Here is a 12,833-nt window from a genome sequence, read left to right on the forward strand (position 1 = left end):
ATACATTAGACTTATTTACAAAATTAGATGCAATTAGAGATTTTGCATTTTTAGAGATGAATATCAAAACACATGAGTCATGAAGTCATGACAATGATTTTTACCATGAGGCTTCTATTGCAGGAGCTCAGTGGCAATATCTCTGAAGGGTAATTTGGCAAAGGAAAAAATCTTTCTCCAATCTTTCTGTCTTGAGTGCAAAAATACCTCTTTTAGAGGCAAACTTAAAAGTTTTCTTTTCCCTTCTTATGTTGCTTGTATCAACCATCTGTCCAAAGACAGATGCCAATTTAGCTAAACAAAATATATAATACATATAATATGGTTTTACTACCATTCGTGCTTCTCCTGCCGTGCCCTGACTATTCTACCATTTACCCTGCATTGGCCTTCTTTGTCACACTGCCTAGGTAAGGGTTTGTCAGATAACACATACACTCTTGAAAACTGAACAAAACAGGTTACATGTAAGGATTAAATAACACAAGATTGGTAACCTTGAAGTATCATCCCTTTATTGAGAATACCACACACCCATGATAACATGATAGGATGGAGGAGTCCATCATTTCAAATCAAGCATAAAAATGTCAAGCAAAGAAAAAGAACAAGGCTCATTTTCCGTCTAGAAAAACGTTTCTCTCCTCCGCCACAAAATGAAGGGCCTTCATTCAAGATTCATTTGCACTATTGCTTTTGGTATTACAGAACTAGAAAATTATGAACTGTAATATTTTTCAAAATGTTCAAGTATATTTTAAAATTACATTTTCCTTTTTTTATTCATGGTTTTTATTTTTGCATAATAGTTCAGATGACTCTGGTGTTCGGAGTCAGTGTAGTGTGTCTCTTCCCATCTCTGCTCATTCTTCTGTGCCCTGAAACAACACAATGACTTTTTATTAGTGCCACAAAACTTAAACTATGTAGGGCCAAATAAACAAGTGTGAATAGTTTGACTGATCATGTATTATCATACCAATCTAGTACAACACATGGTCTTCAGGATGTGGCAGCAGCAGCAGAAGTAGCCATGCTGCCCACTTTTTGGGTGGCATCTTTCTTTGCCTGATGGGCCTGTAGCACGGCTACAGCTTCTTCCACCTGTACAAAGACACCATCAACCATCAATAATAATGACAGTGCAGCATATGGTGTGACAATACGACAAAGATAGAGTTAGTCAAGTACCTTTGAACGCAGAGATTCATGAGACTCCAGCATATGTAGCAGTTCAGAGTTGTCAATCTCCAGCAGCATGCCAGTGATCTTTCCTGCCAGGTTGGCATGCATGGCCTGAATCAGAGGGAAAAGACGCTCCCCTGTTTAAAAAAAAAATGTGAAGGAGAATAAATCAACCTGTTGAAAACTGAGAAGAATTGCAGTTCATTCACTGTGAAATAGCAATCTTACCCAGCATCTGTTTCTGCTCCTGGGGGGGTGCAGCAGCCAGCATGGAGGCTGTGAGAGGCTCCTGGCCCTGAACGTGCACAGCTGGCTGAGCCTGGAAAGGACAGATAAAGGGCATAGTAAGGAAAGTTACTCATAATTATTTGCTGAAGGATAAGATGATGCGGTTGATCTGTTGCCCATACCTGCTGTAAGGCAATCGGTTGCACCACCTGGGGGTTGGGGTTACGGACACCGGTGGCATATTTGTAAGGGGGCATGGCTCGGGGGCCCGGGACTCCCATTGAGGGACGAGGAGCCATGGACTGGCCAGCAGCTGGTGGCAAGGAGAAGAAATGCAGCAGGATTCACACAGTATCTTGACAACCTCTACTGTGTATGTAGTGACAATACAATTCCAAAACCAGAGTCAGTGAAGTGATGATGATCATTGTGGCCATTTGCCACTGGTGAACACACCTCGTGGGCCCTGTGTGCCGCCACCAGGAGTCATGTGTCTCATGCTGGCACGTGGTCCTGGCTGACGCAGTGAGTTAGGTATCCCCTGGAAACCACCTGGAAGTGACAGAGGCAGAGATAAAACCAATGAGATAGGGCACATAAATAATTGCACTGGAATTTAGAATTTTTAAATGGTGCATTAGAGTATAATGATGATGTTTAGGTAAATGATGTGACAAATAGATGACAGATAGACCATCCAATAATACCCCACGCTCACCTTGACCTCTACCACCTTGTTGCTGCCACCGGGGGTTGGGGCGCATTTGGGCCAGCTGATTAGGTGCATAGTATGTAGTCCTGTTCTGGGCCTAGTGGACACGAGAGAGAACTGTATCATCTAATGACATTAAATGTCACACATAAAACCACTGATGTGACATGTGCCATTTTTTCAATGAAGCATGTTAGCATATTTTACATCTGTTGTGTGGAAGACTGTCTCCTCTTACTTTAACCTGTCCCAAACCCCAACTAGTCATCTTTTAGGATGCTTAACCTGACCCCAACCTTTCCCCACACCCACCAATTCTCTATGCTCCAGACCTAAGAACTTTTTTGGCCATTTGCAATCATCAGAAACAAGCTCTAAACACAACACTGAGATCTTTATTATCCCCTTTTAAGTTGGCAAAAACGTTAGCTTATGGTCACTATTACTATTATTACTTATTTACATATCCAGCATACGCCAAGTGACACTAGCATTCATTTGAAAGCATTGAGACTGAACCCAAAAAGTAAAGTTGTGGTACTATGATCCATTTTGAATATAAAAACATATATCACAGCCGCTTTAACATACACTGTCATCTTAGACTTTAATTGTCACACCTGTGGCACAGCGGGCATGAAGTAGCCACTGGTGGGCTGGAACTGATTAATGATGGCATTAGCCGGCATGGCCCTCATGCCAGCAATACGCTGCATGTACTGGTTGGTGAGGTGGGCCTTGCGCTCCTCTTTGCGCTGAGCGAGAGCCACGTAGAGGGGTTTGGAGCCAACGATGCGTCCGTTCATCTCAGTCACAGCCTTGGTGGCCTCTTCAGGGGAGGAGAAGCAGACGAAGCCAAAGCCTTTGGAGCGACCTTCCTCCAGCATCACCTGAATTATAAACAGACCGTGCCTGAGTAACTTCAAACATACAAATATTGTCCATATTGTTGCTATGTTTATATGGCAGTGATGTCAGGCAGGATTATGTCTTTAGTAGCGGTGATGCATCCCACCATTGGTCTGATTTAACTCACCTTAGCACTTGTAATGGATCCAAATGGAGAAAACTCCTTACGCAGTTTCTCGTCATCTATTGTGTCATCCAAGTTCTTAATGTAAAGGTTTACACCCTGAAACCAAAGACAATCAGTCGTCACACTGAGTAGCTTCCTTGATATAACGAAATCAAAATCTAATGGCTGGATTTAATTTGATTGTGGTCCTAGACTCTGCTGACCTGATAACGACTGATCCTCTCTTGTTTCAGTAGCTCAAACTTCCTCTTCAGCTCTGCCTGCCGCTCCATCTTCTTCTGTGCCCGGCCCACAAACACAGTCTTGCCATTGAGTTCAGTGCCATTCATGTCCTCTACAGCCTTTGGGCGAGGTAAGAATTATCAGAGGAAATTTCTAAGAGATAAAGATACACTTATCACATTTACATGAGGTCAAAGTACCTTGTTAGCGTCCTCATGCTTCTCGTAACTAACAAATCCAAAGCCTCGGGATTTGCCAGTGGTGTCTGTCATGACCTTCACGCTGAGGGTTTTACCTGCAAAGGCCAAAAAAGTGGATGTAAGACAGCAGCACTAAACTGAATTAAGAGGAATAATCAATGGAACTTGTTTCAGTTTACCATATTTGTCAAAAAGCTCCTTCAGGCGATCATCATCCATATCATCCCCAAAGTTCTTAATGTACACATTGGTAAACTCTTTGGCTTTGGCACCAAGTTCAGCCTCCCGTTCTTTGCGAGATTTGAAACGACCCACAAACCTGAAAATAAAGAGAGAGCAGCGAAACACACTCTTGTAAAACAGTCCTGGCAAAGTTGTAAAAGCAAACACCAGGCTCCATCTCTTTTGACTTCCTCTTTCCAATCTAAAAAACACTGGTTATCCGGGTTTCCACGTAAAGAAAGTTCCGCACAGACCTGACCACGCAAGCATGATAAGTAAAAGAGAGTACATTCTTTTACAAAAACAGGGACAACGTTCACAAGACAACTTCACAGCTACATCTCATCGTGTGTGACTCATCATTCCTGGGGTAAGCCATGAAAAAAAACACAAAAAAAACCCCCATCCAACTGCTGTTAATATCACCAGAGGCAGGCAGATATGTTGGCATGCTAGACAACACAGTGACAACCATCATATTTCTTGGTCCAAGACTTGATGAGGAGGTGGATGGAGAGGGATGGAGGAACAAAGTCTCACAGTACAAAGGAAAGCTGAGGAGGACCAAATGATCTTATATACCTTGCTATGATGACCTCTCCCCTTCCGCCATCCAGTATTGCATTCCTGCATTCGATCCATCACTAAAACACACAAGCGTGGTCATACACACACACACACAAACACTCTAAGACGGGTGACCACCAAGTGGACAAAATGAAGCTACAGAAAATGCATCTGGTAGGAAAAGATAAGGAAGAGGTTTTAGTGTGTTATCTATCAGTTTAGAGGTTTTTCTTCAAACTGGCAGTGGTGAGAGATGAGCGCATTAGTCAGATTATTCACACACAAACTCACCAACTGAAAAAGACACGAAAAGTCAGTTCACTCAACACAAGTGTAGAACAGACAGGTCAGATTTATACATCAGGCACAAAATATATCACAGTTCATATCAATCTGATCCACATAAGCTGTTGCCATCACCTAGTCATCGACCTTCTACGTCTGGACAGACATTATAATCTCTAGTGCTTTCAAACACACCTTTAAAACTAATAAGAGGAAACACCAGAACAATGTGCTCCTAGATAATCGGACACTCACACCTTGCGGTCATTCAGAAGCATGCCGTTCATCTTCTCAATGGCGCGATCAGCCGCGTCCTGGGTCTCGAAGTGGACAAAAGCGTAGCCCTTTGAGCCATTTTCATCACACACCACCTGGAGCAGGAGAAGACATGTGGGTGAATATGTGCACTTTAAAATGCATCACGCAGGCAGTTCTTCAACTTTAAAAAGGAACAGTTTGGCATTTAGTGAAACATGCTTATTCATGTTCTTGCAGAGATTCAGATGAGAAGACCGATACCAGTCTCATATCTGCCTGCTGAATATGAAGCTACAGCTAGCAGCTGTTTAACATAGCTTGGCTCTGTCAATGAATGTCTGTGTGAAAACAGAGAGAGTGTTGTGTAACAAAAAGCAATTTGTGATTTTACAGAGGGTTAAACCACAAATAACCACAGTTTGGACAGAGTCAGGCTGTTTTCTTCTGTTTCCAGTCTTTATGCTAAGCTAGGCTAACTGGCTGCTGTCTATCAACAAGGAGGTGAGGAGAAGGAAGTATTGCTTAAAGCAGCAGCTCTGAGGATAAATGCTTTCCTCTTTTGTCAACTACATCAACAGCCGACCTTGATTGTGTATTCACATGCAGGCAGAAAGGGATAAGCAGTGATGCTTTTACTTTACATAAATGTTATATGTATCCCAAACCAAGATGTATGTTAAATGTGGATGCTTTTAAAGAGTTAAATGAGGACAATGCCTTTGATCTAACTCCAAGCAGGATGAGTTTATACAGCATTAAAACAATATTCCTGTTTTTAAGTGACATTTACAACAAACTCTACCTTGCAGGAGAGGATGTTGCCAAAGGCGGAGAAGGTGTCGTACAGGGCTTTGTTGTCGATGGACTTGTCAAGATTCTTGATGAACACGTTGCCCACTCCAGACTTCCTGAGGGAGGGGTCTCTCTGGGACCACATGATTCTGATCGGCTTCCCTTTCACCACGTCAAAGTTCATGGTGTCCAGGGCTCTCTCAGCTGGAGGGAGGAGGGGCAGAGAGGTGGAGGGAAAGGTCACGGGTGGTTGTTTACATGGAGCAAAGAGTCTGAAAACATATCAGTTGCCAATATATATGCCACATGTCATGCTTTCATCATGCGTAGTATTTTTTTCTATCGGTGCCATCCCATTTAAGCCACAAACACCTGCACTACATTGATAACATTCCCAGAGAAGCAACACGGGGCTACAGTGGAGTGTATCAAAACAGTTTATCCCTCTGTGCTGTGTGTGCCACAATGGAGGATCCCTGCCGCCAGCACATTAACAGAGCACGTGCAACATGGTTAAGATACTGCAGTAGACCATGTGGCTGATGAGCTGTCTTCCAGCAGCTGGGACGAGTGTGGGGGGCAGCTGCAGTGGGCAAGCACATGGAACACATGGCCCTCTTCTCTGACTTACCACATGCTGCTGGGCCACGTCCCACCTAGACCAGCGGTAGAGCAGCTGGCCATCAGACAATACAAACGGACTAAAACTGTGTTTTTAAGTAATGTGTTTCATTTTTCATTTGTTCAAATCAGTCTAAGGTTTAATTTATACATGTTTTTCCTCTGTCTGTTCTTTCTCTTCTTTATTATCACATAGGCTCTTATGTCTGTGTGGGCACAAATGCCAAACATCCTTTTGTTCAGTCACTCCACAGTAACACACACAGGCCAGGCTTTCCAGCTAAAAGTGTCTGGTAAACAAAACGGAGCTGCCTTGCGTCTGCTGGCATCAGCAGTTTGGCTTGCAATTGTACTTCACCACCCGTGTGCTCAGAGAAGGTGTGTGATCACTGTCAAACATGTGGACTTTGTTCACAGTGGGAAATCTTAATTTTTTTTTTTTTTTTTTTTTTAAAAAGAGCCAAAGCATCTACAGGACAGGATGATTATTCTAACATTAAGTTATGTCAGTCAGAATAATGAATAGTGAAATGAGTCAGTGTTGTAAAATGTAAACTGTTAATTGTTAAACATTTGTCATTTAAAGAACTAAAATATTATGGGCAGGCAAATTTTGGGCTGCTCAGACAGAAGCACTATATTTAGAGAGGGGTCCTGAGAGGTATGTGCTGGCATGGTGGGTGAGTAGAGCATTCTCTACCATTGATGGGGAAGAGACACATTAAACAAGAATACTCAGACGAGCAACACCACGTCTCGTGAGTGTTTACACATCTAGCTGAGATGTGAAGAAATCATCTGTCCTGACCTGTGACGGTTTCTTTTTCATTAACCATGTCATTATTAGTGGTATTTTAAAGGCAGAAAGCTATTGACCCACAGGCATGTGTTTAGTCGCCATTAAAATACCCAGCAGCCACAACCCCGCACGTCTACACCTCCAAGAACAAATGGTGTCTTCTCACTTGTGGCTCTTCTCACATTTACTCCAGTGAATGACGTTGCAACCTTTCTGGAAGCGAGCCAGTTATAACCTGTCATTACTCCGGCTTTTGGTAACCAACTTGAGCACAGAAAGGTTGTGACAGGTGTTTCACGTTGATACACGCCGCGAAAGAGTCCACACAATGTAAACATTATCAGCAGGCCTGTGCTGACAACCACAACACCTGCTACTAGTATTGCTCAATGCTTTGATACCATTGGCTGTAAATGGAGTCTTACAATAAAGACACATAACACTTCTGATACCTCAGTACTTACATATTTACATAGTTGGCATGTTTAGGTATCAGGTCCTCATAGATTAACAGTCAACATGCAGATTAAGTGGTTAAAATATCACACATAAATAATATAATTCATCTGATTCCCAACCAGTTCAAAAATGAAGCTGGGATTAAATCCAACAACTGACTTGTGGAGCAGGCCGGTGCTGGGGGTTATTGTTCAGCTGTGCTTGTCCCTTTCCTCACTTTCAGTGAATATAGCAGCAGAGGGCAATGGGAATTTGTTTCACTCAGTGGCCCTTTAAATAGGAGCAGAAATGGGTCATTTTGGGCTGAATAAGAAAGACCAACTACATATGTTTACATTCCGTAATGCAGTGATATAATTCATAAGCATAAAATGACTTTTCTGTTGACTTTAAAGCATAACTCAAACTCTGCATTTGGTGTGGGTTTTAACAATAGTGGTGACTTGTAATTCCAGGAGTATCCCAGAACTGGGACATGCTTATATGGGTCAAATGACTGCTTCAACCAGTCTGAAGAACTGCCATGCCTGTCCTATGAAAATATCCAAAAACATTTCAGTGAAAACCCATGTTCCTCTAGTCATCGCAAGCGTTTCTTTGATTTGGCACGAGATTGTGGGCAGTTTTAGGACTGACATTGAAAGCATATGGTGACATTGTCAACATTTGAGGGATGCATGCTTTCTGCCACTTAATCCTGCATGCACCGACGCGTGCACGTAACATGCTCAAACTGTACACATATTACTTCAGGTGTCATTTCTTACCGTCAGCAGGCTGTGAGAAGTTCACGTAAGCATATCCCAGGGAGCGCCGGGTGATCATATCTCGGCATACACGAATGGAAAGCACCGGTCCGGCTGGGCTGAATTTCTCATACAGCATAGCCTCCGTGATATCTGGGTGCAGGTCGCCAACGTAGAGAGAAGCCATCGGATAACTCCCCGTCGCTGTGTTCATATCTCGGACTTGACAAAATAAATGTATGTAAAGCCCTCACAAAAAGCCAGAAAAATGCCGGTGTGAACCGTTTCGAGTCCGAGCTGCGCTTCAATTCATCTAATAAAGACACGGTGAGAGGACAGCTGGCTCCCTGATCCAGCCGGTTGAGAAAATGTCAATCCTGAAAAATCACGATTAAAAAAAAAAAAAAAAAAAAGAAAAAAAAAAAATCTCGATGTCTTCTGAAGTATTTCTTCCTTTAAAGACGCCAACTTCGGGTTAAGCCCGAGGCCTCCTGTTTATGGTATTATTTTTTTTTTAATTAATGTTTTGCGATTTTTTTAACGTTTGTATTTCTTTAAGTATTAATGTACTTTTTATGAAGATTTTGTGGATTTTATATTTTTTATATTATTTTTATTTTAAGTTTTTCAAGAACAGTGAGTTGGACACTCACGGTTGTTTTGTGGCCGGGGAAAGAGACTGCGTGAGGAAAGCATGGGCACTTTATAGAGAGTGGCGGTGCGGAGGAAATAGTGGCCAGGGTCAAACTTGGGATAGAAAAAAAAACACTGAGCATGCGGTGTAAAAGGGAGAGCGCACACCGTACTGTCCTAACTACAGAGCCCAGCTCCCCACAGCGACATCTGGGTGGGAATACAAGAGGCTCTCACTGAAACATACTATATAGGCTTGAAAGGGTCCTTTACTGATGAAGAGTTTATTATTACTGAAAAAAAAAAAATATTGAATAAAAAAGAAACAGCATTCAATTTATTGTTGCAGTAAGTTTATTCACTTAAAGTGCCATTATAAAAATTATCCAGTGAAGATGCAGTTATTCTGCCTTGTCCATCCTCCTGGGGATAAGAAAAAATAAATTAGTGATATTCACATGCATTCACAGTAGCAGAAACTGGAAAGAAATAAATGATTCCAAGTTTAGGTACCTCAACAAATCCAAGAAAATTAAGTGCAGCCCTTTCTGCCTGGGCTTTACCACTTCTTCCTCATAACTCAGTGTCTGCGATCCATCCATGCCTTTGGAAAATTGGATTTTTGAGCGAATTATTGGTTGGACATCAGTTGTTTCTTCTTGGGACATGGCAGCTGCATCTACTTGCATTTGAGCCAGGTCTTCTCCCGTTTGATTAAAATCAATCTGGTTTAGGTCATTTACAGTCATCTCAGCTGGCAGAGGGAAGTTGATCTTGTTTGTGGGTGGATTCAGGTGAGACTCCTGATCTGTGCTTGGCACAGAAAGGTCAGTTGATACCACATCGCTCGCCTTTAACACAACAGTCAAACTGTCTTCGGACTCAGAACCAATATTGCTGCTGTGTTCAGTATCCTGCACCTGTCCAGGTAGCCAGAGGGTCAGTCTGGCAACTGGGTCCTGACTCACAACCACTACACCCTGTGGGGGAGAGGAGAACTTGCTTCTTGATACAGAAGTACCAGAAACGATTGTTTCGTCCGACACTGCAGCATCAGAAAGCATGGAGTCGGTTAGAGGGACAGGGGTGGTTTCTTGCGGTCCAGAGACAGCAGGCTCAGAGATCATCTTGTCCACAATGACTAAGGGACCAGTGCTGACTGTAGCCTTGGCTGAAATGACATGAGCCACTGAGTTAGAGACCCAGAGATACCCTCATATCCACTTATTGCACTGTGATTAAAAAGACAAAACACAAAGCACTGACCTTCAGGAAAGTGTTTGACTGATGGGCCTTTACACCTTGAGCTACAGCACTCACACACCTCGAAATCTCCACTTAGCTCTTCCCACCTGAAATGGGGGGAAAAAACAAAACAAAAAACAAAACTCTCAGTAATGAAAAGGTCACAAAAATACAGTTTTATGTATTCACCAGCACTGTACCTTGATTGGATAACATTGTAGTTGCAGGATTTTGAGCCAATGGTGACACCCTGGTCTGAGATGAGCACAGTACAGTGGATGTATAGCTTCAAAGGAAAGAGTTCATAAGGTCATACAGCCGAGAAGCAGAAATCAAAGACCTGTCATGGCCGTTTGAAAAAACTCACCTCAGAAATCAGATAAGATGTGTTCAGAGCTAAATTAACCACATCCCCCCTGCTGGAGGCCACAAAGTGTACGACAGGATGAGGTGAACCCAACGGGGTTGTGCACCTGGGACAAACGGCATCTCAGGTGGTTAGAAAATTAGACATAACAGTGGAGAAATGATGTACACCGGACTGCCTGCTTACCCTTTATTCATTATGAGTGCATGCCGAGATTTAGTCTGAGGCTCGGGGGATGCAGAGACAAAACAGGACTGGATGAAAAGCTGCTGATCAGGCCTGGTTTTAGCAGAAACCTTGAGGTTTACAACCTGACCTCTTTCATAGACATTTGACTCTGTGGCACTGGTCCAGGATGCTGCAGGAAACCAGAAAAAAAAAAAAAAAAAAAACCAAAACAAATCATTTGTTTCTACAAATGAAATTCTCAACTTAAAACAGCATCTTTTCAACTCAGTTTATCACTCACGATTCATGGCTTTGATATCAAAGCTTGTGAAACTCTCAGAGGGAGCCATTGCCGTAAAGAGGCCTGGGTTATCATAAGACCTGAAATGACAAGCATTTGTCTTTAGTATGGTTATTTATGACCACTAACAGATGTTTTAGTGGCTCACCTTTTTGGGATACAGGAGATGTGCAATGTGGAAGGAGTTTGCTGCCAGGAGAGAGGTTTCAGATTCAAGCGGAGCAAGTTCGTGAACGCCTTCAAGCCATTCTGTATCTGCAAGACAGACAAAATCCTTACAATAAATAAAAAGTAGCAAAAGAAAAGAATCTGGCCAACTCACCGCTTGTGTAGTTCCACACTCATTAACACTGTAAGTGAAGACAAATTGGTTTGGTCGCTCTCTGTTGCTATAGCAGCCATCACCCAGCTGTATCTCCTCTACCTTCAGCATGACACCATAGGATCTCTTATCAACCAGCACAGTCAGCCGAGATTCATCACAAAACACCTGAACTCTGGGAACGTTCATGATTTGAGGTAGATCAGCAAGCATGTGAAAGTCAGGGGTCCGGGTTCGCCAGGAGCTGAAGATGGTGTCATATGGAGTCAAATCAAAATTTCTTTCAAATGGAAACGGCATGAGATTGTCAAAAAATCCTGGAAAATTCTGGGAAAATGTATCATCCTGTTCTTTTATTACTGGCTGAACAGCAATACACTGTCCAACAAAAATGCAAAGAAATATCTCTGTTATCCCCATCACAAACCTCAAAGTGGGCCAACAACTCTGTCGGCTCCCCTGCCACACCTGTGACATTAATAAGGTGCAGTGGCAGGAGGGACAGGTGCTGGCAATCAAGCTAACGAGGCTGACACGCAGTCATGCTGTGTTTAGATGGGTTTCTGAAACCCTCATCCACTACTACACCCATGTAGTATGTGATGCTTTTTGTGTGTATTATTGTCTGAAAGAGGTATTTACAATTTTAAAAATACTAAGGAAATTGTGTGTTTTGTTCATGTCATTCCTGACTGCAAATATTTCACATATTTAGCATCTTTGACAGCTGAGTTAATATTTAAGTAACAAGCCAGGTCTTTATCATCTTCAATAACAGCAGCATTACGTACACATTCACTGAAAGGAAGTCCAAAAAATGAAGGATGAATAATATGAAATTTGTATCCTTATAGTGTGTGTAAGTCATAAATAAATCTGTGTGTGTGACTTTTCCAACATTTTATGGTATCACAGTGTTGCTGTAATCTTTAAAGATAAAATTGACATTTACTTTTTAAATTGTTTTTGTAATTCTATTTGTGTGGTTCACATTTCCATTTTACATATCTCACATTTACTTTCCTTTTTTAACCTTTTCCCCTGGAGGAACTGAATAAAAATAAATAAATAAATGTGTAAATTTAAAAAAGAATAACAAGAAAATTATAGCGAAGGAAAAAAAAGAAGGAGAAAAAAAAGAAAAAGACCACAAATTACAGAGGATCACATATCTATAATTATGAGGGTAAACTCTAAGGTAAAAATATCATTGCCATCACATTCATCATCTTTACGGACATTAAAATTACTGACTCTATAGACATGTAATACACTTACACACTGATTTTTATATCTGAAAAACAAATAAGACAAAAATGAATCAAAGGCAGGTTCATCTTAAATAAGAGTAATGCTCCTGCACCACACAAACAAGTAAACACAAACTCAGACAGACAAATGTGAAAAAATGTCTTGTTTTTTCTTGTTATATTTTACTTTGATGTTTCTTTACATATTGGAAGGT

General features: G+C 41.8%; 2 protein-coding genes across 2 annotated transcripts; both read right to left on the minus strand.

The window, feature by feature from the left end:
- Positions 1-493: 493 nt before the first annotated feature.
- Positions 494-8,987, minus strand: pabpc4 (poly(A) binding protein, cytoplasmic 4 (inducible form)). Its single transcript, XM_056394052.1, has 15 exons — positions 8,354-8,987; positions 5,718-5,911; positions 4,913-5,028; positions 3,763-3,902; positions 3,584-3,678; positions 3,365-3,502; positions 3,162-3,257; positions 2,746-3,015; positions 2,132-2,222; positions 1,870-1,965; positions 1,596-1,726; positions 1,414-1,504; positions 1,192-1,322; positions 980-1,104; positions 494-878 (listed from the first exon to the last, which is right to left on the minus strand). The coding sequence occupies exons 1-14, from the start codon at positions 8,544-8,546 to the stop codon at positions 1,003-1,005; spliced, it is 1,884 nt and encodes a 627-aa protein (XP_056250027.1). The 5' UTR covers positions 8,547-8,987; the 3' UTR covers positions 494-878; positions 980-1,002.
- A 309-nt stretch (positions 8,988-9,296) lies between these two features.
- zpcx (zona pellucida protein C) lies at positions 9,297-11,778 on the minus strand. The gene is made up of 9 exons (XM_056394053.1): positions 11,369-11,778; positions 11,195-11,301; positions 11,047-11,126; positions 10,764-10,935; positions 10,578-10,683; positions 10,411-10,496; positions 10,232-10,317; positions 9,479-10,136; positions 9,297-9,388 (listed from the first exon to the last, which is right to left on the minus strand). Exons 1-9 carry the CDS (start codon positions 11,666-11,668, stop codon positions 9,367-9,369), a joined length of 1,617 nt encoding a protein of 538 aa, XP_056250028.1. The 5' UTR covers positions 11,669-11,778; the 3' UTR covers positions 9,297-9,366.
- Positions 11,779-12,833: the final 1,055 nt, after the last annotated feature.

Source organism: Seriola aureovittata, chromosome 13, assembly GCF_021018895.1.
Source record: "Seriola aureovittata isolate HTS-2021-v1 ecotype China chromosome 13, ASM2101889v1, whole genome shotgun sequence".
Classification (NCBI taxonomy): Eukaryota; Metazoa; Chordata; class Actinopteri; order Carangiformes; family Carangidae; genus Seriola; species Seriola aureovittata.